Source organism: Triturus cristatus, chromosome 10 (genome assembly GCF_964204655.1).
Source record: "Triturus cristatus chromosome 10, aTriCri1.1, whole genome shotgun sequence".
Lineage (NCBI taxonomy): Eukaryota > Metazoa > Chordata > Amphibia > Caudata > Salamandridae > Triturus > Triturus cristatus.
In genome coordinates, this window is record NC_140593.1 from 1065086331 (window position 1) to 1065109938 (window position 23608).

At 45.2% G+C, this 23608-nt stretch overlaps 1 protein-coding gene across 6 annotated transcripts in view; it reads left to right on the plus strand.

The window, feature by feature from the left end:
- The window catches only part of CARD11 (caspase recruitment domain family member 11), a 935632-nt gene that overhangs the window by 890251 nt on the left and 21773 nt on the right, over positions 1–23608 (plus strand). For all 6 annotated transcript variants that reach the window (XM_085629202.1, XM_085629205.1, XM_085629200.1 and 3 more), the window contains one exon: positions 3019–3143. In XM_085629202.1, coding sequence (XP_085485328.1) covers positions 3019–3143 — 125 coding nt within the window. The remainder of the gene's footprint in view (positions 1–3018; positions 3144–23608) is intronic.

Below are 23608 nucleotides of genomic sequence, written 5' to 3' on the forward strand. Positions count from 1 at the left end.
AACTTGTGCTGATAGCCTGGGACCGTCAAAAGGAAGAAAGAGAAAGATTCTCTTCAGCAATTTATAATTAAAAAATAAGCTACCGCCTTGCTGATTTGCTATACAAATGACAGATTCCAAACACACCCCTAAGTTCTTGACTACCATTGTAGGTGTAGGGGTGGGGCTACATCCAATAGCCATCAAGCATCTGACCAGCTAGCTTTGTTTTTCACCTAATACCATGACCTCTGTCTTCTCAGTGTTAAGCATCAAGACATTCTGCTTCATTCATTGGCCATGACAGACAGCATGCATTAAATGCAGTGCGTGTTTTGATTTTGTTTTCTATCAAGGCAGATAATTAATTGGGTGTTACTCGCATAAATAATAAAATAAAAACCCATAAGCTCAAAAATACGTTTAGCCAAATGAGTAACAGAAACATTAAAAAGAGCAGGGATCAGTGATGAGCTCTGCAGAACTCCAGACCCGACAGGAAACACACCCTGCATCAAGGAAGCGATTGTATCTTTCGAATGGTGGTCATTGAGAAAGGAAGCTAGCTGTTGTAAGGCCAAGCCCCCAATACCAATCTTGTTTATTATAGTTAGGAGGGAAGGGAGATGATGGCGTAAGTGGTCAATGGGTCTAACAGGATCAAGGCTGCACAGCCACACAGATCTAGGACCCATCTCAACTCATCAACCATGGCTAACAAAGCAGACTTCATATTATGGGTCGGTTTGAAGGCCGATTAAGCCAGCCTACATGGATCCCAGAATTGATGACAAAGTGATATTCGCATATTTATCTAGAATCTTAAAGGGGACAAGTAATAATGAAACAGACTGAGAGTTGTTCAGAACCTTAGGGCTCACCAAAGGTTTCTTTAAAATTGGTGCAACAACCAACTCTCTGTTCTGCTACACGGAACTGCCGCTGAACTCAGTGTGGCGTTACATAACCTAGTGAAAATGGGTCCTAACTTATTAACTGTCAAATGTCTCATTTTCGCTGAGCAGGGTTTTAGAGGGGAGTCTAATTTAATGGTTAGATGCAATTTGTTTACAGAGCTGAAAGATATGGGCTCCAAAAGCAAATCTGATCTGGTGCCGTACTAGAATATGTTTGCCCAAGTCACATTGCCAAAAGACTCCACCAGGGTGGACTGAGGTGTATTATTTGCGGAAAGAAGAAGGAAGCCAGCTTGCTATTGATTTTTTGGGAATCTGCAATAATCAATGAGAGGCACTTAGGATTAATAAAATAATTCACAGTATTAAAAATCTCCTTTGAATCATTATTTGATGCTGTGATCCGTGCTGCCAAATAATTTATCTTGGCTCCTCTAATCAAGTTTCTATAGTAATGCAGAGCAGTTGAGTACTTCACTTTATCTTCACCATTGTAGCCTTTCCTCCAAACCCTCTCAAATCTTTTGCAACTGCTCTTGGTTGCAAAAGATCCTCAGAAAGCCAAGTTGCCGGCAGTCTGGCCCGCAGTGGCTTTAGCTTTCTCATTACATCCAAAGCCCTACTTATCCAGTTATTGCTTAGTTCAATTAGATCTTCTAACTTTTCCATCATAAAATGAAATGCCGACTAGGGGGCATATCATCAAGGCGGCGCTATGAAATTATTGCCGCTTTTGCATCCGTTTTCGGACGAAAAGTGGCGATAATTTCATTGCCTTATCAGCAATGACACGCTATCGCGTGTTTTGCTGACTTAGCGCCCGTTACAACAATGCCCAGCTTTGCATCGCGAATCAGATGCAAAGTGGGCGTAACACAGAGATATTTCTAGAAAAATGTTGCTAAGCGACATTACTCCTATTATCATTCTGCACGCTAACCTGTGCAGCGATGATAAAAGGAGCGCTAACCGCTCTCATCTCAGGTTTCTTTAAGCCTGCTTTTCCTTTGACTAAACAATGTTAGCCAATGGATGATGGATTATATGACTGAGACCACCTAGCCCTATCAACAAGGTAACCCATGTCCCTCGGCGTTTATCGCTGGATTTTCAGCGATAATCGCACCTTTTTGCAACTATCGCTGGTTTATTTATCGCAATCGAGATAAGCGTTGCTGTTAGCACGCTATCTCGGCAATATCAACCAGCGATAGCCGGCGATAACTATCCTAGTGCTAAGTGCGCTTAGCGATAATTATCGCCGGTTGTTGCTGATATGCCCCATGTTTCCTCCAGAGCATCTTACAAGCCCGCGTCTTGTGCACAGCCAAAGATAAGACTTTAGATATGATGTTAGAGTTCGAGGACCTAAGCTCACACTTAAATCCAGACCATGTTAGTGGGACACCTTAATAGAATTAGTATTCTTCTTAGAAGAGAGTAACCAGTCAAATGTTTGTGACTTAATAGACTGAAAACTTTTATCTGGATTTCTTAAACAGCACCAACGTTAGCACATCAAAATCTTTTGCTCCTTTGTAATTTTGCCCCCTCCCCCTTTCATTGATTTGCACGCAACGTGCCACACACATAGAAGATCAAACATACTAAATGCCCACCAGTTTCATGCTGATTTGTTAAATGATGCCACAGTTATTAGTAAATTAACACTGTTGGCACCTCTTTAAACTGTGCACCCCTTGACACATTCTCACAAATTTAAAACTACAAAAAGAAAACTAAACATGCTAAGTATCAGCCAAATTGTTAGCAAATTAATCAAACAGCACTAAAGTTATGGGCGAATGAAAACAAATGTTTCAGCCATCCACATATCTTTAACTTTTTTAACCTTTTAAAGCCCACTCAAGACATTTCCCCGAGGTGCTTTTGTTGAAGAAAAGGGTTCAAGTTTTCCTGCAGAAATTGCATTGGGGAATGTAAATCTTTGTGTGTGGTGTTTTCTCTCGGTTATCCATTTGTTACTGTGCAGTACCCAATACAGCTAGATGTTCCCTTCAATGTATCAGTGGGTTGCTTTTTCAAGCGTGTTCAATATTCATATTCAGACAAAGAATTTGGCATGCAGTTATCTGAAAAAAAATGTTTGTTTTCTCTTCAGATATTGTAAGTAAAGAAGAGTTCCAACGAAAGCAGAAAGCAGAAGTCATTATCTCCTTTCGAGAACAAAATGCAAAATCCTATGAATGCATTACATCAGCAAATATTGAGTCTGTCGCTGAAAAGGTAATGTGTAACTCATGCAAAGCTAGAATTTACTCACAAGGCTGCTATGAAAATTATCATATGGTTTGTAGATTATGAATTAATATTATATGAATGTTATTTCCAAGTTAAAAGTGAACCATCCGTCAGTGGAGAAGGTGAGTTGATATTTAAAGCAGCATGCTTAGGCATTTTGAAATCTGACCTACTAATACATTAAGTGATGATCATTTTACAATATTAAAAGCCCTCACTAATATTGAGACATAAAGTACTTGAATTGTTTTAAATGGGTATTGATACTGTGGGTTCAATTTACTAAACCATTTACCAGCATGTGTAATAGTACTTGTGTAGTACTACTTCACGCAAACGTAAATGCAATTCACATAGGTACAGATGGGAATTTCCGTTTACGCCAGTCATGTACCATATATGTTGTGTTATCCACCAAGAGTGCTTAGAACTCTACAAATGTAGTTCTACATTTTAGGTGTAAACGTGGGATTAGCAAGGGATAATGGCAGGAGATGGGGTATATCTACTACAAGTGAGAGGAGCAAATAGATAAATATTATGGAGGGGCATAGAGGGACATGTAAATATAAAAACATATCTAGAAAAGACAAACCAAAGAGAAGAACAGTGGAGCCTTCACACTGTCAGCACCTAACCATAATTTGCTCCCAATGTTTTATCCCTTGTAAATTTTATCAAGGGTATAAGTGCACACCGAAAAAGCACCCACTGTTACAATGCTAGTTCCTACAGGAACTCCAATAATTAAAACAAAAGCACAGGTGCACCACACTAATTCAATCAAGTCGGTTAGAACAATTATATAATCCAAATCCAATCAATGAGAAGGAGAGAGTTCCATGATATCATCTCTTTATTCCATTTTCATGCTAGGAACACAACACAGCCGACGCGTTTCGTCCTGTTGCAGGACTTCTTCAGGGCGTTAAATGTAATAAAGGATCAATGAGCCTCCATCGATTATGAGGAATATCATGAAGGAGATGTCCTTTGGATCAAAACCCCAGCCAGGAATATCTATCAGCCAAATCCGGATGCTAGGGGAAAAGTGGTGGCAATCTCCTTACAGGTAGAACAGAACCGATCGTAATCTGGTAGTCACGATCTGAAATAAAGCAGCAGCAGCAAGTCTTCCTCCAGTTGGGATGGAGGCTCATTGATCCTTTATTACATTTAACGCCCTGCGGAAGTCCTGTAACAGGACGAAACGCATCGGCTGTGTTGTGTTCCTAGCATGAAAATGGAATAAAGAGATGATATCATGGAACTCTCTCCTTCTCATTGATTGGATTTGGATTATATAATTGTTCTAACCGACTTGATTGAATTAGTGTGGTGCACCTGTGCTTTTGTTTTAAATATCTAGAAAAGAGTAGATCTGGAAGGTTACCATTTAAGAAAGATTTAGGAAAGCTACACCCACATCTACACTTGTAGTTGCATAGCCCACGTAAGCATCAAATCTACTTCAGTCGTGCCTTGGAGTAAATCACACACAACACATTTTCACTCACAGGTCTTGTACTAAAGTCACACAGAAATAAATTTGGGCAAGAAATAACATTACCAGCACAAAGACTTACACCTACAAAATATATGCACACTGCAGAAAACCATACAGAGCACATTAAAAAAATATTAATTAACTAATCATTTCTTTACATACAGCAAAGTATGTTCTAAAACTGTATATATATCATATGCAAATGGTTAGAAAAACACATATGTTTTCCTTTAAAAATCAAAGAAATATGCAACTTTGCACACACATTGTGGCATATTTCATGTCCCAAATACACACACACACACCTAATGACACATAACTCAACAAAGACACATGAAAATTACTTTATCTTACCTAACATCATATTGATAAAACCATAACGCCCAAATTCCCAAGAATCACATTACAAACATAACTTATAAACATTTTCCCTTTGCATTCACATCATTTCCAATTGGTTGTGTTCATAGATTTACACTGCACACACATAAATATACACCTGCATGCCTTAGAATTACATTCTTTTGGGAAACCATTTTCAAGTGGGACACAGCGCTGTTGGCAATGTGTGACACCACTAGGATGCCACCTGTGGCTCCAGGCATGTTGCCCCCTTTTGCCCTCCCACTTGTTCAAAGGATTTACATCTAAACAGTTTAGCTCTACACATGCAAGGGAATCACAATCTACTCCAACCCACCTCCTTCAAGGTACTCATTTTCTAGTTGAGCTATAGAAGTAAGAACGTGTCCCAAAATATACTGACCGACGGCCCATAATAAGCATGCCATAGATGAGAATTGATCTAGGTTCTCTAGATAACCGCTGCTATCGGAAGCATTGGGCCATCAAGCCTTGAGCATGCATCGGAAAGACATCAGGGCACATTTTGCCAAATTTTCAAAAGGATCTTATAGAGCAGGTTAAATATCTGTAGTTTTAAGATGTTAGAAGATAATGTGGGGCCAAGCTATGTGGTTCAGGAAAAGATCTCTCCTTCACACACCCACCTCTTTTAAGCTAATATGTGCAACATCATAGGCCAGCAGAAGCAGTGATACTAGCATCTCAACTAATTGTTAATTGCAAAGTATTGGGATTAGTGGTACTTGCCCTGGAACATTCTCTCAAGAGGCCTTGTTTATGTATAATGATATAATTGCATAAATGTATGATTGTATAATTATGGGCCATTTTCATTGCAGCACAACATCCTGTTGGCGATTAGTTTATTTAGGCCTGTTTTTAAAGAAAACAAAATCCCTCCCTTGCTCAGAATTCTGGTGTTATAGGAAGCGCATCACAACCCCTGCTATCAGAGTCAAAATGCTCCCTATCATTCACATTCTGTAAGAATATACAGCATAGTGAGGGAGCACTTATTGTGGGACAACATTTAGAAAAGCATAAATTATTCTGCTTATGTCTTCATAGTAGTATTATAAATACTTGTTTCGAATCTAAAATACACTGCTCCTCACTAGGGGTGGGCGGAATTTGCGGAATTAACCTTCGCAAATTATCGCGAGAATGTTTAAAATTATCGCAAACAAGCAGAAATATCGCAAAGATGCGGAAGTTTTTTTCCGGCATGTTCGCGAGATTTTCTGCATGGTTGCCGGTCGCCAACTTACCCATGTGGTTGCTTGCGGGCGCGGCCATCTTGTTTTGAGTTGTTCTCGCGGTGCATGATCGCGAGAAGAAAGACGTGATCGCGCGACGCATGACGTCACTGCGGGCGCGAACTGTCGCGAGACAGCGCAAATGGCTAAAAACAATACAACATCTCATGGAGAACGCGACCGGATCAAGAAAACTTGTCGGCGAACGCAGGGATTCAGGTAAGGCGATCGCGCGCGCGCGAGAATGTATCATTTTACAGCGCGAGCAAGAAACAAATTATCGCCAAGCTACGGAAACCGGAATTTTTGACATTTTCGCGCTCTCCGCGGAACGCAAAAATGTCAAATTATCGCAATTTCTGCGAACGGAACGAAATTTTTGCCCAGGCCTACTCCTCACAGAATGGTATCAGTACATTGGATTATGGATAATATCACACACAGGGATATCAATTCTTGTAACATATTTTACTAATTAACTTTTTGACACAGTAGCTTAATGGAAATCATTTCTCAGGACACACTTTTAAAGATTGAAATGATTTGCTTGTGTGGGAATATTATCTCTATTAAGGTGGAGAGCATATGTACCTGGGGTGTACCTGTGGGTATTAGCAGAATATTAAGGTCATCCTACACAAAACCTATGAAGTGTCTTTAAAAAAACATTACCTTTTCACCTTCAAGCTTTGTAATATTTCTTTTAAGACACTGCACTTGATTGTTTATAAAGAATTAGGGACTTATTTACAAGCTCCTTGCGTCGCCGTTGGGAAAAGGTGACATACTGTTGGCGCAAGGGGCTTGTAAATAGGCACATAGGGGCAGATTTACAAACATGGGAAAAGTGACGCAAAAGTGGCGCAAGGGGCTTGTAAATCTGCCATATAGTATCCAGGAGGCCCAAACTATTCTTTAATCTCAAAACACTACTTGATAAGGCATGCAGCAGAAAGCTGAAGTTGAAAGCCCCCATCTACATTGACTGCCTGTACATTTATTGCTTGAGCATTTACTGGGGTGCTTGTAAAAATAAACAAAACTCTTGAATAGGAGCTAGCCCTGCATTTCATGCTCTCCCATTTCCTAAAAAACTGAATACCCATCCCTATATCATTTTCCAGGCGCGTCCACTGATTGGCTCTCCTATGTCTCTAACCTTCGCTATGTTAGTTTTACTCCTACATTACCACATTTCCCCCCAAAAATATAATGTTTCTACTTGAACGATATAAGCATCTTCTTTTTAACTTTTTAATTAAACACACACCTACCAACCTCTATTAATATATAAAGTTCTCCCCTTTCAACCAAGCTGGCCGGGTCTACTCTAGATGCCTTCCACCAATAGACTAAAAGGAAATTAAAAAAAAAAACACATTACCAAGGTTTTGATTATTATTTGTAATGCCCAAAGAAAGATCACATGTATTGATAAGTTTGATTTGTTTATACCTGAAGCCATCTGCCTGGGCTATGAACCTAGTTTTTAAAATTGAACTTGATGTGAAATCTCATCTATGAGGCCAGTGCAAATTTCAGATAGTTTTTGTACCAACTCACGGTTCTTTGTCAATTCCTACTAATTGCCTCTCCTTCCTTTGGGTGCTCAGTGGACATAGCAACAATCTCTAAGGTAAGATGTACAAAGCCTTTTTGAGGTAGCAAATGGCCCGATTCACAGAATCAGGTTGTTTACGAATGCAAATAGGCATTTTCAAATGTACAAAGCTCAAATTGCGATTTGGTAACCTGTTACTGGGTCACAATTTGGGTTTGCGAATCGGTATTTGGAAGGGGTGTTCTTTAGAGGTTCCCTTCCAAATACTGATTCACATTGGTATGTACAAATTATTTATTCTGACTGAATGCGGTTGTAAAATATTCACACTTTACCACCAACTCAAAGTCGGTGGTAACCCATTCGCAAAGGGGAAGAGGTCCCAAAGGGATCCCCTTCCCCTATGAGAATGGTTGGAGAAAAAAAAATTAAGAGCAGGCAATGGTCCAAGGGGCCACTGCCTGCTCTTAAAAGCTGAAACTTAAACGTTTCCTTTTTTTTTCTTTATAAATGCATCCCGTTTTCCTTTAAAGAAAATGGGCTACATTTAGAAAAAATAATTGCTATAGTTAATAAAAGCAATCACATACATGGTGATCTGCTGACCCCAGCAGGCCACCATCACTGTGCAGGCAGCGAATCATAGTCGGTCACAAATTGCAACCTAACTCAATAATATTCATGAGGTAGGTGTATTTGCAACTAACAATGAATTGCTCTTTTAAGAATAGGGGCTAAAGCACCCCTTGTACATAGTCATCGCTGTTACTATTGTTTGTACATCTAGCCCTCAGGTCTGACATCTCATTACATCCATGGTCAGGGCCCAGTGCAGCTTATTGACAATGAGTAGACATGATGCTGATCGTCACAATAAAGAATGGACGTAAATCACCTGCACCTTGGGTCTTCTCTCTGCACGTTGACCATTGTGTTAGGTTCATGCCCATGAGTATCACACATTTCACTTTTCTTCAGCTGGCTTCTGTTTTTAATCAGGAGATTATACAGCTTTATATCCTGGATCTGCCTATTCACACCAACTCCCCAGAGCGTTTGCCAAAAAGGTCCTAGAGGTTGTGTTTTGGAGCCCAGCCTCGACCAATCCTACTCATTACCACAGGGGCAGCCAGTGGTCAGTAGTAATGTAGATTGGCCACTAAATCATGTGCAATTCCAAACGAAACATTTGATCTCTGTCTTGGCACATGTGGTTAATGAGACAGCCTTTCTACAGATGGTTTTCAAGGCCTAGTCAGTGGTGGTGCGTCCTTTGGGGGTGCTGGGGCGTTGCCCCACTAATGCCACGGCACTAATGCCACGGCATTCAAATTCTTTGTTCTACTTCTCCGACGCTAATTCCAATCAGGACTCCTGATTGGAATTAGCGTCGGAGAAGTAGAACGAGGGAGGGACGCTGAAGGGGGTGGGAAGGGGCAGGGCTGGCCGGGCTGCGGCAGCACTCAGGGAGTTACAGCGCACTACAGTCACAGCAATAGTTAGTGCGCATGTTCGTTTTTGTGCTGATCATTTTTACGATCAGCCCAAACATGCGCACTAGCCTTCCCCTTAAGAGACTGAGGATTGCTTCATGCCGCAGCCCCCGGTCTCCTAATGGGCAGGGAGTATTTCTGCCCTCAACCAATTCTGACGCTGATCCAGAGGGGTTGGCAGTGACGTCGCGGCTGTTCCTGTTCTTTGAAGAGCGCGCGCGGGACCCCGACCCAGGAGGAGCAGTTGAGCAGAGGCGGCACGGACCGGTAAGTTTTCTTTTCTTATATTTTATTTTTAAACTTCCCCGGCCCCCGGCCCCCACCCTCCCTCACCCTCCTCCGATAGTACAGCTCTCCTGCTAACCAGCAGTGCGAGGTGCTGACAAGGCCTGCCATGCTGAGTCTGTACACGGAGTCTGCCTGGGGGCCCCCTGTGGGCCTGCAGTGAGGAGCCCACCCGTGCCCCCCATGGACTATGTACGGGACGGGACCCGGGCAGCGGAAAACTCTACCGGAGGGGCAAACTGCTGGGCAAGGAATGTGGACGACAAGCAGCTCAGGAGGTTCTTGTGCCAGCTGCAGAGGTGTGTGTGCGTGTGTGCACGCGCGCACGTGCAGTGCAGGGTACGTGTTCGACCCGGTTTAAGATTGGTCTGCAGAGTGTAAAGGTCCGTGTCTTTAGTTGGGGGTGGGCGAGCCTGGTAAGTAGCAGGGCCGGTTAGTGTGCCTGCTGGGGAGACCCATGTGTAACCTGCAGTTATAGGTCTGTGTGCTGTGGTTGTATGACAGACAGCAGAGTGGGCTCATGTGCCAGCTGTGGAAAACTGTGTCCGCATCCTGCAAGGCAGGAGTTTGAACCTGTGGAAGAGAGCCTGGGATCGTTGTGCCCGATACACTAGTCTCTCTGTGTACAGGACAAGGTACAGGTTTGAAAAATAGCTCAGTGGATTTGTGCACTATCTGCTGAGGGCGGTGTGCATCTTGCGGGGGTCACCCGGGGCACAATCCTAACAGGAGAGACGTGTGTGTGCGCGCTTCTGTGTCTTTTACTGCACTTTACGGGTTGGGATTGTGAAACAGTAGCTGCGTGGGTTCGTGCGCAGGCTGCATGGGGGTGCTGTGCATATAACCTGTCGGTTCTAAAGACAGCTACCAGCAACATATGTGAGATTGATTTAACACGTTTAGTTTGTCACTGTAAACTGGTGTTTGTTTATATAGGCAGTCGGTTCCGGTAGTAGAGCTTCCCTGCATCCTGGGAGCTGCTGGTCATGGTAACAGGATTCCCTATAGTTTGCTGGTAATTGAATCCGGACTCCTGTGCTTCTAATCCCGGCTCTGAGTGGTTGGTTCTCTTTTCACAGCTATCCCTTGCTGATGGTTTGATAGCAGGGTTTGCTCCTCTGTGGCTAATCCCAGTAGCAGTGGTCACGATGGCTTTAAGGCCTTTTGCTGATGACATAGGAGCAGGCGAATCGTTGGGGTGCTTTACCCGGTATCTTGTCACTTGTTGACTGATAGCTTTGGTCGTGGGCCACACAACGGACTGTTAGTCTCTGTATCAGGGCTTTCATGCCTCTCTCTTGGGTGCTGGCTCTGAGAGCATCTCGCACAGTGGTCACTGCTTCTGGTGGCCGGGCTCTTGCTGTGGTGAGGTGCAGGGTTGGTTAGCAGGACTTTTAGTGGGTTGCTTTACCGGCAGCAGGTTGCTGAACCTGGTAGCATAGCCTCATAGCACTTTATTTCTTCTTGTAGGTGCCCTGGAGAGTGACTGTTGGACCAGGTGAAGACAAAAGTCCCTTTAACCAAGTTGAAGGCGTTGTTGCTGTTTCTGCACACAGTTTTGTTCCCTTACTCACACACGCTGTTCTTCCGTCATTGAGCGAATTGGTATCATCAGTTGTGCTATTTCAACGGCATTAGCAGCACTGTACCACGACAGTTTAAGAACCCAGTGTTGGTCTTTTGTTGTAAACCTGCCCGTTGTGTCAGACTTTCCCCCTGAGTGTAAACGATTTCAGTGTCATGTTGAAATGCCCCTCACTTGTAAGTAGGCCTCACATTAGTTTTTATAATCTGTGGTTTTATGGGATATTTACGAAAATCCATATGTGAAAACACCACCATAGCATGCTTGTATCTGTGCCACTAGGTGAAAGGTCTGCATGCATGTAAAGCATGAATTCCGGTGCAGACTAGAGTTACATGACACGCCTTGCTTTCAGTTATTAATGTGTGAGACATGCAGCACCGGTTAGTACTCTCGCCTTCCTCTGGCAGGAGCACCTGGTGTCTTCATCCAGCACGGAATGTGTTCATGGGGCAGCGGTGCCGAGACCTCTCCTCCTGGTAGGAGTGTTGTGCTTTCTGTCACGTGGACGTCTCTCCCCCACCACAGAGACCTGTGCGCATGAACCATGCTAATAAGGCTCCTTGAGCGATGTCCCAAAAACACGACAGCATAATCTGTCTTCCAAAAGTGCATGAGGTAAAAGGATCTAAACCCCTGAGCCCTTGCCTCTGCTTGAAGGGAAGGGGAGTATGCAGAGAAAAGATAGAAGCAATCATCTGTGGGCATTGCAGCTGCTCCAAAATTGCAGTGCTTGTGTCACAGCAGAGCAAAAACCAAAGGGAATGATGGACCGAGTGTTGAACATTGCAAGCACTGACCCCCAGTCAACTGATCTGGGTTTAATCTATCACCGTTCTTTAGCCCACTCTGCCACCCCAGTTCAGACATGGCCATATGCAAATCAGTCTGACCCTGTGCCTCATGGGAACAGTCCAGGCCGAACTGCCAAGCCATGTCTTCCCTGGACCGGAAACAAGCTTCCTAGGACCGGTTTCAGGCATTTCAGCCGTCTTCAGCCAGGCTTGCTTGAATCCAGTGGCAAAGTGAGCAAGGGACTCACGTCTGAGCATACCCTGCCAACTTATGGCGAACAAAGCAAAAACCAAAGGAAATGATGGACCGAGTGTTGAACATTGCAAGCACTCACCCCCAGTCAACTGATCTGGGTTTAATCCATCACCGTTCTTTAGCCCACTCTGCCACCCCAGTTCAGACATGGCCATATGCAAATCAGTCTGACCCTGTGCCTCATGGGAACAGTCCAGCCCGAACTGCCAAGCCATGTCTTCCCTGGACCGGAAACAAGCTTCCTAGGACCGGTTTCTGGCATTTCACCCATCTTCAGCCAGGCTTGCTTGAATCCAGTGGCAAAGTGAGCAAGGGACTCACGTCTGAGCATACCCTGCCAATTTATGGCGAACAAAGCAAAAACCAAAGGAAATGATGGACCGAGTGTTGAACATTGCAAGCACCCACCCCAGTCAACTGATCTGGGTTTACTCCATCACCGTTCTTTAGCCCACTCTGCCACCCCAGTTCAGACATGGCCATATGCAAATCAGTCTGACCCTGTGCCTCATGGGAACAGTCCAGCCCGAACTGCCAAGCCATGTCTTCCCTGGACCGGAAACAAGCTTCCTAAGACCGGTTTCTGGCATTTCAGCCGTCATCAACCAGGCTTGCTTGAATCCAGTGGCAAAGTGAGCAAGGGACTCACGTCTGAGCATACCCTGCCAACTTATGGCGAACAAAGCAAAAACCAAAGGAAATGATGGACCGAGTGTTGAACATTGCAAGCACTCACCCCCAGTCAACTGATCTGGGTTTAATCCATCACCGTTCTTTAGCCCACTCTGCCACCCCAGTTCAAACATGGCCATATGCAAATCAGTCTTACCCTGTGCCTCATGGGAACAGTCCAGCCCGAACTGCCAAGCCATATCTTCCCTGGACCGGAAACAAGCTTCCTAGGACCGGTTTCTGGCATTTCAGCCGTCTTCAGCCAGGCTTGCTTGAATCCAGTGGCAAAGTGAGCAAGGGACTCACGTCTGAGCATACCCTGCCAACTTATGGCGAACAAAGCAAAAACCAAAGGAAATGATGGACTGAGTGTTGAACATTGCAAGCACTCACCCCCAGTCAACTGATCTGGGTTTAATCCATCACCGTTCTTTACCCCACTCTGCCACCCCAGTTCAGACATGGCATATGCAAATCAGTCTGACCCTGTGCCTCATGGGAACAGTCCAGCCCGAACTGCCAAGCCATGTCTTCCCTGGACCCTTTGGTATCGCTTTGTTCGCCCTAAGTATGCAGGGTATGCCCAGACGTGGGTCCCTTGCTCACTTTGCCACTGGATTCAAGATAGCCTGGCTGACGAGGGTTATGAACCCGAAACCGGTCCCAGGATGCTTGTTTCCGGTCCAGGAAAGACATGGCTTGGCAGTTCGGGCTGGACTGTCCCCATGAGGCACAGGGTCAGACTGATTTGCATATGGCCATATCTGAACTGGGGTGGTGGAGTGAGCTAAAGAATGATGATGGATTAAACCCAGATCAGTTGACTGGGGGTGAGTGTTTGATTTGCTCTAACGCTCCGTCCATCATCCCCTTTGGTATCGCTTTGTTCGCCCTAAGTTGGCAGGGTATGCCCAGACGTGGGTCCCTTGCTCACTTTGTGACTGGATTCAAGATAGCCTGGCTGACGAGGGTTATGGACCCGAAACCGGTCCCAGGATGCTTGTTTCCGGTCCAGGAAAGACATGGCTTGGCACTTCGGGCTGGACTGTTCCCATGAGGCACAGGGTCAGACTGATTTGCATATGGCCATGTCTGAACTGGGGTGGTGGAGTGAGCTAAAGAATGATGATGGATTAAACCCAGATCAGTTGACTGGGGGTGAGTGCTTGATTTGCTCTAACGCTCCGTCCATCATCCCCTTTGATATCGCTGTGTCTCAGCAGAAGCACAGAGGTTCACGTAGCATGCGGAAGTAAGGGACACAGTGCTTTGATTTCCCTTTTCTCCTCTTTGTAAATTGACACCATCTCAGTCCCCATTGATGCAAGGTGTGATCCTGATACAATCGCATCGCATAATGTTTCATATTTGCCAGTGTTTGTGGAGTGATTTGGTATAACCCTGTAGAAAAGACTGAGCAGGAAATAGGCAGACTTGAGGGGTTGTACCTATATTGACTGTTTAACAGTGCACCATTTTATAAAACGTGCAATATATTAATGGGAAAGTAATGATTGTATTTATTTAAACATATTTTAATGCCTCATCCCCCTAACTACTTCCCGGCTTTTAGAATGCCGCGTGGTGTTTCAGAGGTACAAGCTTGAACATTTGAGATGGAAGGGGGGAGGAGACTTAGTGTCTGACTATTTGTCTGCATTATAATTCCTATTATAAGATCCGTTTGGGTGTCTCTGCTTTACAGTTTCAAGACTGAGATGTGTCTGCTTGTTAGTTGTGTATTTGTCTGTCTACTTGGCAATCCCCAGTAGAGAGGTGTGTGTACACCTGTAGTGAGCATGGGTCTCTGTGGAGCTGGGTGAAGGTACAAGAGCAAAGCTGTGTGAAGTGAGGGAAGGGGAGGTGCAGTGAACGATCTGTTTATTAGGACCAACACTAATTGCTTTATTAACCTTCCTGCTTCCTCACATTTGCTTAAAAATGCACCGTTTGTCCACTCTTTTTTCAAAATTTTCTTGGGGGGGGGGGGGGAGTCCCCCAAACCCCCCATAGGTTATTCGAGCTCGCTTGCTCGCCGCAGTGCAGTACGACAATAATGTTACAGGCTCACCACTTTCAAATGTCACCAGCCGCCAATGGGCCTAGTATAGGATGTTCAGTGTTTGCTGAACATGGCTGCTTGAATACTGTGAGATGCTTCTCCCACTCTCTGAGATGGTGCTTTGTATTCACCAAAATTTCACACAGAATTTTTCCACCATGCCGTTTAAAACTCTGCAGGCTGGTGTGACATACACCAGACAAACTCATTTTATTAAAAAGGCTTGCAGTGGCGGTTCTTCTCAGTCCTCGCTGTTTTCCTGCCTCCCAGAAGCACCCGGGCTCCCAGACTTCCCTAGGCAATCACGGTGCTGGTTTCATCAGCATGACAGCAGGTCTGTGATGGGTCTGAACGCTGTGGTTCGGCACTCAGACAGGGAGTGGGAGACTGTGCATGTTCTCCACCCAGGTTGTGCAATACAGCCGGTGAAGAGCATTCTAAGTGTGAACGTACTAATGGTGCAGCAGCCACTCCTCCTCCCTCTAACATCACGCGAGCCCAGCCCCGCCCCGCCCGCTCCAGAATGGAGCTTGCAGCCAGACTAAAAATAAAAACGAAAATAACATTCTGTTATTATCATTTTATTGTTCCCTTGCACAGCTCTTAGAGCAGTCGGGCAATGCTCCTCCACCTAGGGCCAAACCAGGAACCGAAACTGTCCCTGGCAAACAGCTTGGCCGGCCCCAGGAGGGTGGGGGTGCTAATGAAAAGCACCACTCCCGTCTCACAGCTGCCGCTTTTGTTGCAGGTGACCAATATTTCAGCTATGTTGCAAAACCAGCCCCCAGTAACAAAAACGGCCCCCCATGGGTCCAAAACTGGCCCCCGCCCTGGCTGCCCACTGGGGAAACGCCCAGTGCACGCTACAGCCAGTCCAGCCCTGCCTCCGCCTTAGCTGCTGATGCATTTAGAATACCCTTTAACCACTGTGCAGGTGATGTAGTACTCATGTAGCACTATTTCACATACTCATAAATGCCTTTGTACGTAGGCTCCATAGTGCATATTTTTTTTCAATGTTCCAATGTTTCCCCCCTTGCAATGCAGTTGTACCTGAAGTCTTTGTGCAAACAGTAACACTGGCTGGGACTGTTTACGTCTCAAAGCAATTTGCATCCCTGGTGGTGTTAGCATACTGACAAGTCTAATGGCAGCTCAAGGACAACTTGTGCAGAGCGAAAGTCGCACCTAAGTTGGTTGAAAGTCTTTCTGTGATATACTGGAATCTGTAAACTGCAGAATTAAGCTGCAAAAGCAATTTGCCTCTCAGGGGCATTGCATTTGTGTCTGTTCATCATACTATCCCTTGTTCTTTGTTTGTTTGTGTACTGAAACGTGTATTTTTTTTAACAGCCCCTCTTCTACATTCCCAATATCCTCGTGCCCCAAATATAATTTTTGTCTAATTTAGTTCTGGTGGTACTTGAAAATCCTCCGATTTCTGGAGGAAATGGTACATACTTAGGAGAATCCGCCATTTGAATTCTCTCCACCAAAGGAATATTCTGGTAAGCAAAGTAAATCGTTGAATTGTATTCCACATTTGGGGTTTTGTCCAGGCGCGGCCAGCACAGGTAAGAGTGGTGAGGCGGTGGAGGGCAGGTGGGGGGAAATGGACAGAAGACGTGATAGGTAAAATTAAATAATAAAAAAAATTAAAACGACTTACCTTGCGTTCGCCGCATGGCCGATGCGGTTAGCGAAAGTTAGTGGTTTTATTTATTTTAATATTCAATTTTACCTATCCCGTTGTCTGCCCACTCCCCCCCAGCTGCCCCGCCCCACCCTACCACCCCACTGCTCTTACCTGTGCCGGACACGCCTGGTTTTGCCAAGACATTGGAGGATTATTCGTGTACCACTGAACTCTAAATCAGTCTCCGGAGACGGACATCATTGGGCGGAGTCAGATTAACTCTTTTTTTAGTTATACTTTGAGACAAAAAGCTCTCTTGGAACTTTGTCCTCAGCTGCAGTATAAATTATCCTCCACGTCCGGCTCTGGAAGTGTATGCCAGAGGCACCTTGTCTTACCTGCTTCTTAGTGATGAGTTCTCAGACCTTGGCTCCCGCTCAGGCTGCTGATTTAAGACTCATGATGTCCACATATCTGTCAACTACTTATTCACTTTCCAAGATTAAAAAAAGCTGATGGTCACAGTCAAAAAAACTCTGAAAGGAAACTTGCAAAGCACTGGAAAGGCAGGCAGGAGTTTGAAGCAGAGGTTAGGAAACATTTTCAAGCATATGGAACAGTACAGGTTTTATTGATACCTTGCCCACATAGACATTTCTTTCTATATCTTGCCTACCCTCAGCCATTGTTTACAGTGATTGCTAGAGTCCTAGTGCATTTGGACTAGAAAAACAGAGTGAATGCTGCTTATACTGTAGAGCGTAGACAATGTCTCCAAAATTCGAAGGGCCATATTTAGGGGCATATTATCAAGAAACGGCGTGAAAATTATCGCCGCTTTAGCGGCAGAAAACTGCTGCTAAAGCGGCGATAATGGGCTTGATAATCTGCCCTTAATAATTCCCATAGAAGCCCATGTTCTGGTGTCAACATGAGCTTCTATTGGAATTCTCTGCGGCATATTATCAAGCACATTATCGCCGCCTTAGCGGCAGTTTTCTGCCGCTAAAGTGGCGATAATTTTAACGCCGTGCTTGATAATATACCCCTGTTTTTGTTGAATCATTCAATTTATCTTTGTTGAGAAAATGTAAGGAAGCGTCACAAACAGGAAGTAAACATGTCTTGTTTATCTTCTGTGAGTTCCAACTCCTAGGTCCACTAGTAGCTCTCAGCAGCAACTAGGAAGGTGTTGAGGGGCAAATGGAGGAACAAGGGGTCAAACCTCCTACCACTTGTCCCCAGTGCTTAATTTGAGCTGGTGGTTGCTGAAGTGGCTAACTGGTGCCTATTTTTGGGGACCGGGACTTATTTTCCATATTCAGACTGGCACAGAACGAGAACGGCAGAAAAGAGAGAAAGACGGAGCAAGGGAAATGTAGGAAAACAGTGACAAAAGGAAATGGGGAAACCAGAGATGAAAAAGAATCTGCAAGAGTGATATAAAAGGGCAGGGAGTGATTAGTGGTGTAAAAAAAGAGATACGAGGAGATATCAAGACTATATAGTCTTGGTATTTGGGAATCCCAACAATCAGCAGCACCAGAGATGTGCCTCTACCAAAAACTTGGGGCCCGGCACTTATTTTAAACAAATTAAGAACTGCTAGTGCTTAATTAGTGCTGGTTTCACTGTACACCAGCAAATATTTATCCGCCACATAGAGGTGCTATGTGTCTATTTTTTTTAAAGCAGAATTCCTCAGTAATGCAATTAAAGATTTAATATACATTTGAAAAAACTGATCAACCTAGCTCGTATGTTCTGCCATCAGCGGCATTTGGCTGCAGTGGCAGGAGCTGTCAGTGGTGAAAGAAGCAGTGAACTCCTGAACAATACTTTGGGCCCTGGCACACAGGCCCTTTACAAGCTAAGCACTGAGCACCGTTTGTCCCATTTTGCGTGGTGCTGAAGGGAAGAGAAGAGAAAAGGGAGGAAGGAACTTTTCCTTCCCTTCAGATTTTGTCTTGGCCTTGAGGCAGGAAACTATTTTTGAAAGGTCCAAACTTTGGTGCACTGTTCTATCATTTGAGCTACTTTATGTGTGTCAGATGCACCAATGCCACATGAAGCATAAACAGACCATGTGTGTTCTTACCCCTGCTGCACAAATGTGTCTTTGCTATGCTTCCCATCAGACAGTGATACTGCCTTGAAACGCTCCAATGGTTCAAGGGTTGTGGGCATGTGGTAGACCTGTCAGCCTTAGGAGGGTTGTTAGGAAAGGGGTCTCTAGTTGGCAGTGGTTTGCACCCTGTCCAAGTAGGGAGCCACGCTCTAGTCAGGTAGTACACACCACGTTTACCTTTGCTCACACTCTGGTAGCTTGGCTCAGAGCAGCCAGGCTAAACTAAAGAGGATATGTGTAAAGTATTTGTGCAAACACCCACAATAACACCGTGAAAACACCACAAAAATACTCCATGCCAGTTTAGAAAATGAGCCAATATTTATCTGAGCAAAACAAGACCAAAATGACAAAAATTCAACCTACACACGTTAATAAATGAATTATTAAAGATTAAATCAGAACACAGTGCTTAGAGAACAATAGCTCCAATTGGGGCTATCTGGTTGTGGTTGACTGGGACAAATCCACAAGTTCAGTATGACTGCGATAGAGCATAGGCCAATCACAGGAGTCACACGGACCACGGTACAGTGCCTTGGATGTATCAAAAGTCAAAGACGTTGCGATGCGTAGAGGTGGTGAGGCGTCGCAAAGGCAGGTGATGCGCCGGTTCCTTACTGCTAAGCAGGTCGTTGGCACGGTTTTGCTCAGGATGATGCATTGTGCAAAAGAGGTGAGACGTCACTGTAGAAAAGTGATGCGTCGGTTCCTGGAGGCAGCGAAGGTTCGTTGAGCTGTTAACGCCCGGGGACGATGCAGGAACCAGAGGAGGTGATGTGTCGATTGCAGGACCAAGACCTCGAGTCCTGAAGGCAACGCGATGTCGATGATGCATTGATGTCACAGCTAGGTGCATCAATTTCACTCCTGGACCTGTGGATACACTGCCAGGAAGTAGGACTGCTGTGCTGCTGGAAAAAATGGCACTTTGCTGGACTGCTGCTCTGAAGGAACTTCAGCCCTGCTGTGCTAACCTTCTGCCCTCTTGCCTGGGTGAGAAGAGAACTGGACTTGCAACTTCACCCTTGAACCCAGGACAACAGAGTGACTTCAGAGGCTAGTCTGCTGGCCTCCTGATCTGAGCCTCAGGGACATAAAAGGCTACCAACATCCTGCACCAGCCCCGGGACCCAGCCGAAGTGAATTCCTAACCCACAGGTGATACATCTCAGGTCCTGGACCCTTGGTGTAACCTAGGGAGCTCTATTCTTGCATATGGGCTCTCCGTGACCATGATGGGGCCGTTAACACCGAGACCTTGCTACTCGCACTACGATTCACTGCGAAGATCCGGCAGCCACCTCTTCACACTACAGCATCAACCGCTAGCCCGGGGCCGCCAAAGCGAAGCTCCAACAACATCCATCTACGATACCTGGCCTGCTCTTCCCACTCTTCGGCAGCCTCCTGTAACACTCCTCGCTGCACCCTCCACCGCAAATGGAACTCTTGGCATGGATTTTATAAGGTAAACTTCATCTGGCCTAACCTGGGGACTGTAGCCAACCTGCGCTCCATCGTGGTTGGCCTGAACATGTTACTTTGACCCGGTCCAGTGCGACCACATATCCATAGTTGGTGCTTTGTGCTTTTTGGCACTACTTTCACCTAAAATCTTTAAATATCCATAACTCCGGTTCTACTTATTTGATTTTTGTCATTTAGGTCTTGTTTTATTTACTAAATGTTGCTCTATTGTTCTAAACTGGTGTGAGATCCTTTTGATGTGTGTTTTCACTGTGTTACTGTTTGAGGTTTTGCATGAATACTTTACACATTGCCTCTGAGTTAAGCCTGACTGTTCTGTGCCAAGCTACCTTGGGATTAAACACAGGTTAATTTAGGGTTGCTTGTGAGTTCACCCTGAGAAGAACTGTGGTTTCTGCTTGACCAGGGCTCTCACCCCAATCAACCAACAACCCAATGTCTTACAGCATGGAAAACAAGACCTGCAGCCAGGCGCGGTGCGTCCATTGGGGCGTTGGGGCGTAGCCCCCCCCCCCCCCCCCCCACCCGCCCGCAGCTCCTTCGGCGTCTTTGAACTTAAGTAAACTGAATCAGTTTACTTAAGTTCAAAGACGCCGAGGGAGAACTGACAATCATGTCAGTCAGCATGACGTCGGACCGCCCACCCCCTTCAGAGTCTGAAGGGGGTGGGCGGTCCAGCGTCATGTTGACTGACATGATTGTCAGACGGACCAGGCAGGGGCAACAGACAGCAGCACAAGTGCGCATGAGTGGGGAAGGTGAGCGAATTTTTGCGCCGTGCCCAGTCATGCGCACTAGTGTCTGCTCTGGCTGGCGCATGCCCATTAGGAGAACGAGAGTTGAGCAAAGGCTCAAACCTCGGTCTCCTAATGGGCAGGCGGGCGAGCAGTAACCGTGCCAGAAGCCAATCCTGGCGCTGCTAGCAGCGCCAGGATTGGCTGAGAGGGGCTGGAGTCGCCAACGGACCCGAGGAGGCGTGGACGGCGGACCTGCTCTCAGGTAGGATTTTTTTTAATTTATTTCTAAAACTCCCCCCCACCCCGGCTGCCACCCCCGCGTGACACCAACCCCCCCCCCCACCCCCGCAAGCCCCAACTGCATTTCACAAAGGCTGGCCTCCTCTCTATGTCATCTCCTGAGCAGGGGCAGACCCCGGTACTGCAGAGGTTCCTGTTGCATGCATTATTGACCCTGAGTCATGTAATAAGGTAGGGAAGCAGCTAGGCAGAGAACGGTGAGGGAGAGACAATGGCTAAAAAGATAGTGAAGGAGAAAGGTAGTGAGCTAAAGAAAAAACAAGGTAACTAGGTTGATAAAAACAACTAGATGTGGGGTCGGTGTGGGGAAGTAAAACACTGGACGTATGTACAATTCTTGTAGCAGGTAAACTGGCACTGGGGCAAGAGGTGTGAAGGGCACAATGCACCCCAAATGTGGCTGTCTTTCACTGCCGTGCCAGGAGATGGGGAGCACATTTGTTTTCCTTGTTTGAATTAGGGCTCGTGACACTCTGGTACCCCACTTCTAGAAAGACACAAAGAAGGACATGGAGAGGAAGCGAGGCAAACAGAAGCCGATGAATATGAGGTGCAGGGCAGAAGGGCAGAGAGAATACGAGAGGAGCGAGGTAGAGAGAAAGTTTGGACGCAGGAAGGCCCAATCTCGTCTTGAGCAGTAAGCGCCTAAAATATAATTCAGTTGCGTATGTTACTTATTTGGTTGTTTGCTTTCATGACTAAAAATTACTAATCCTCTGTGCACTTTGTTGTTGCCCTATGCGTTTATGCAATGCTGCAGCATCCACTAATACCGCTATTGTGAACTCTTATCTAATGCTACTATTTGTGCTGCCATGTTACTCTATGCTAGGTAGGTTATGGTAGTTCGCTGTGTTATAGATGTAGGTAAGTGTGAATATAAGGAACACTCGCCTATCGTGTTAAGCTGCGCTCTTATAACTATGCCTTTTGCTGTTATGTTATGCTGAAATTCGTTCTGCAAAATTGCACTCGTTTATATTAAGTTACACCATGAGGGGGTTTGTGTGTGCATGTACGCAGTTATTCTGCACCGATTTGGCCATGTAGCGCTGCTATGTTACAGTATATTGAATTATGTCAGGCTATGTTATATTATAGTATTGATGGATATGTGGGCATGCACTGCTCACTGCTGTTGTGCTATGCTGAATGTTATGCTCTATGATGAACTGCAATCTCGGACAGGAATCAAAAGTTCTCGCATTGCAAAGTTTTGTAAGTGCGGGTATTTTTATGGTTGCCGAGAGACCCCGTGTGATTACGCCCACCAGATTCAAATTCCACCAGCTGCCTCTGCCTGCAGCCCTTTGTATAACCCACCCTGCGGCACACGTTGCACATCCAAAGTTCTCAAGTTACACATGTCCATGCATATGCTGTTCATTCAGTCCAGGTTTTTGCTTTTTGCTGTAGAACTTTGCTGATTTTGTTATGTTATATTATGATGTTGATTTGTATAGCACTAAGCACCCAAGAGGGTTTCCAGGCGCTTGGGCAAGATGTGAAGGTGTGTGGTCACAAGTTGCTTATGTGAAGGTCTTCAGCTTCTTGCGGAACTTAGTAAGTGGGGAGGAGGCTCTGATGTGTTGAGGGAGGTTGTTCCATGTCTTTGGTGCAAAGGTAGAACAAGAGAAAGATTGTCCTGATGATATGAGTGCAGCTGGAACTCTTGCATCTCTCCTGCCACAAATGTGTGTTAAAACATTGCATTTTCTGAATATCCATCACCACATTGTTTGAATATAGTATTAATCTACAAATCACCTTGCATCTGCCATGAAGATATCCACTGGGCATGCTCTTTAATAATTATTATACGCTAAAGCATTCTCATTAGATAAATCATCCTTTTCTTGTTTGGCCACCACATGCCACTGAGATTGCCTCTTACAGTTTTCAATTACTTTGAAATAAAAAACCATTACATGAGTACAAACACAATTGCATCAAGAATCTGATTTAAATATGTAAGTAAAACAACAAAAGGATAATTTTGCTTATCACTATGGGAAAGCTATCTGAATTGCTCTTGCTGATAAGGTTATCTAGTGCTTTGTATTCTGGTGCTTATAGTCCTGTTGAACCCATCCTGTCTGTGCAGTGTGCACATCCTGCTTCCTCATCCTACGAATGCTGCGAAAGGTCTTCAAATGGTTGCCCCCGAACACCAGATGGCCCGTCACACTAGCACTCATCACTAGCAGGCTGGGCTATGGCAACACTCTTCATGCAGGACTCTTCAAACAACTCCTGTACAGACTCCAGACGATCCAGAAAGCAGCCGGAAGACTCATAGTCGACCTCCCATGCTGCACCCA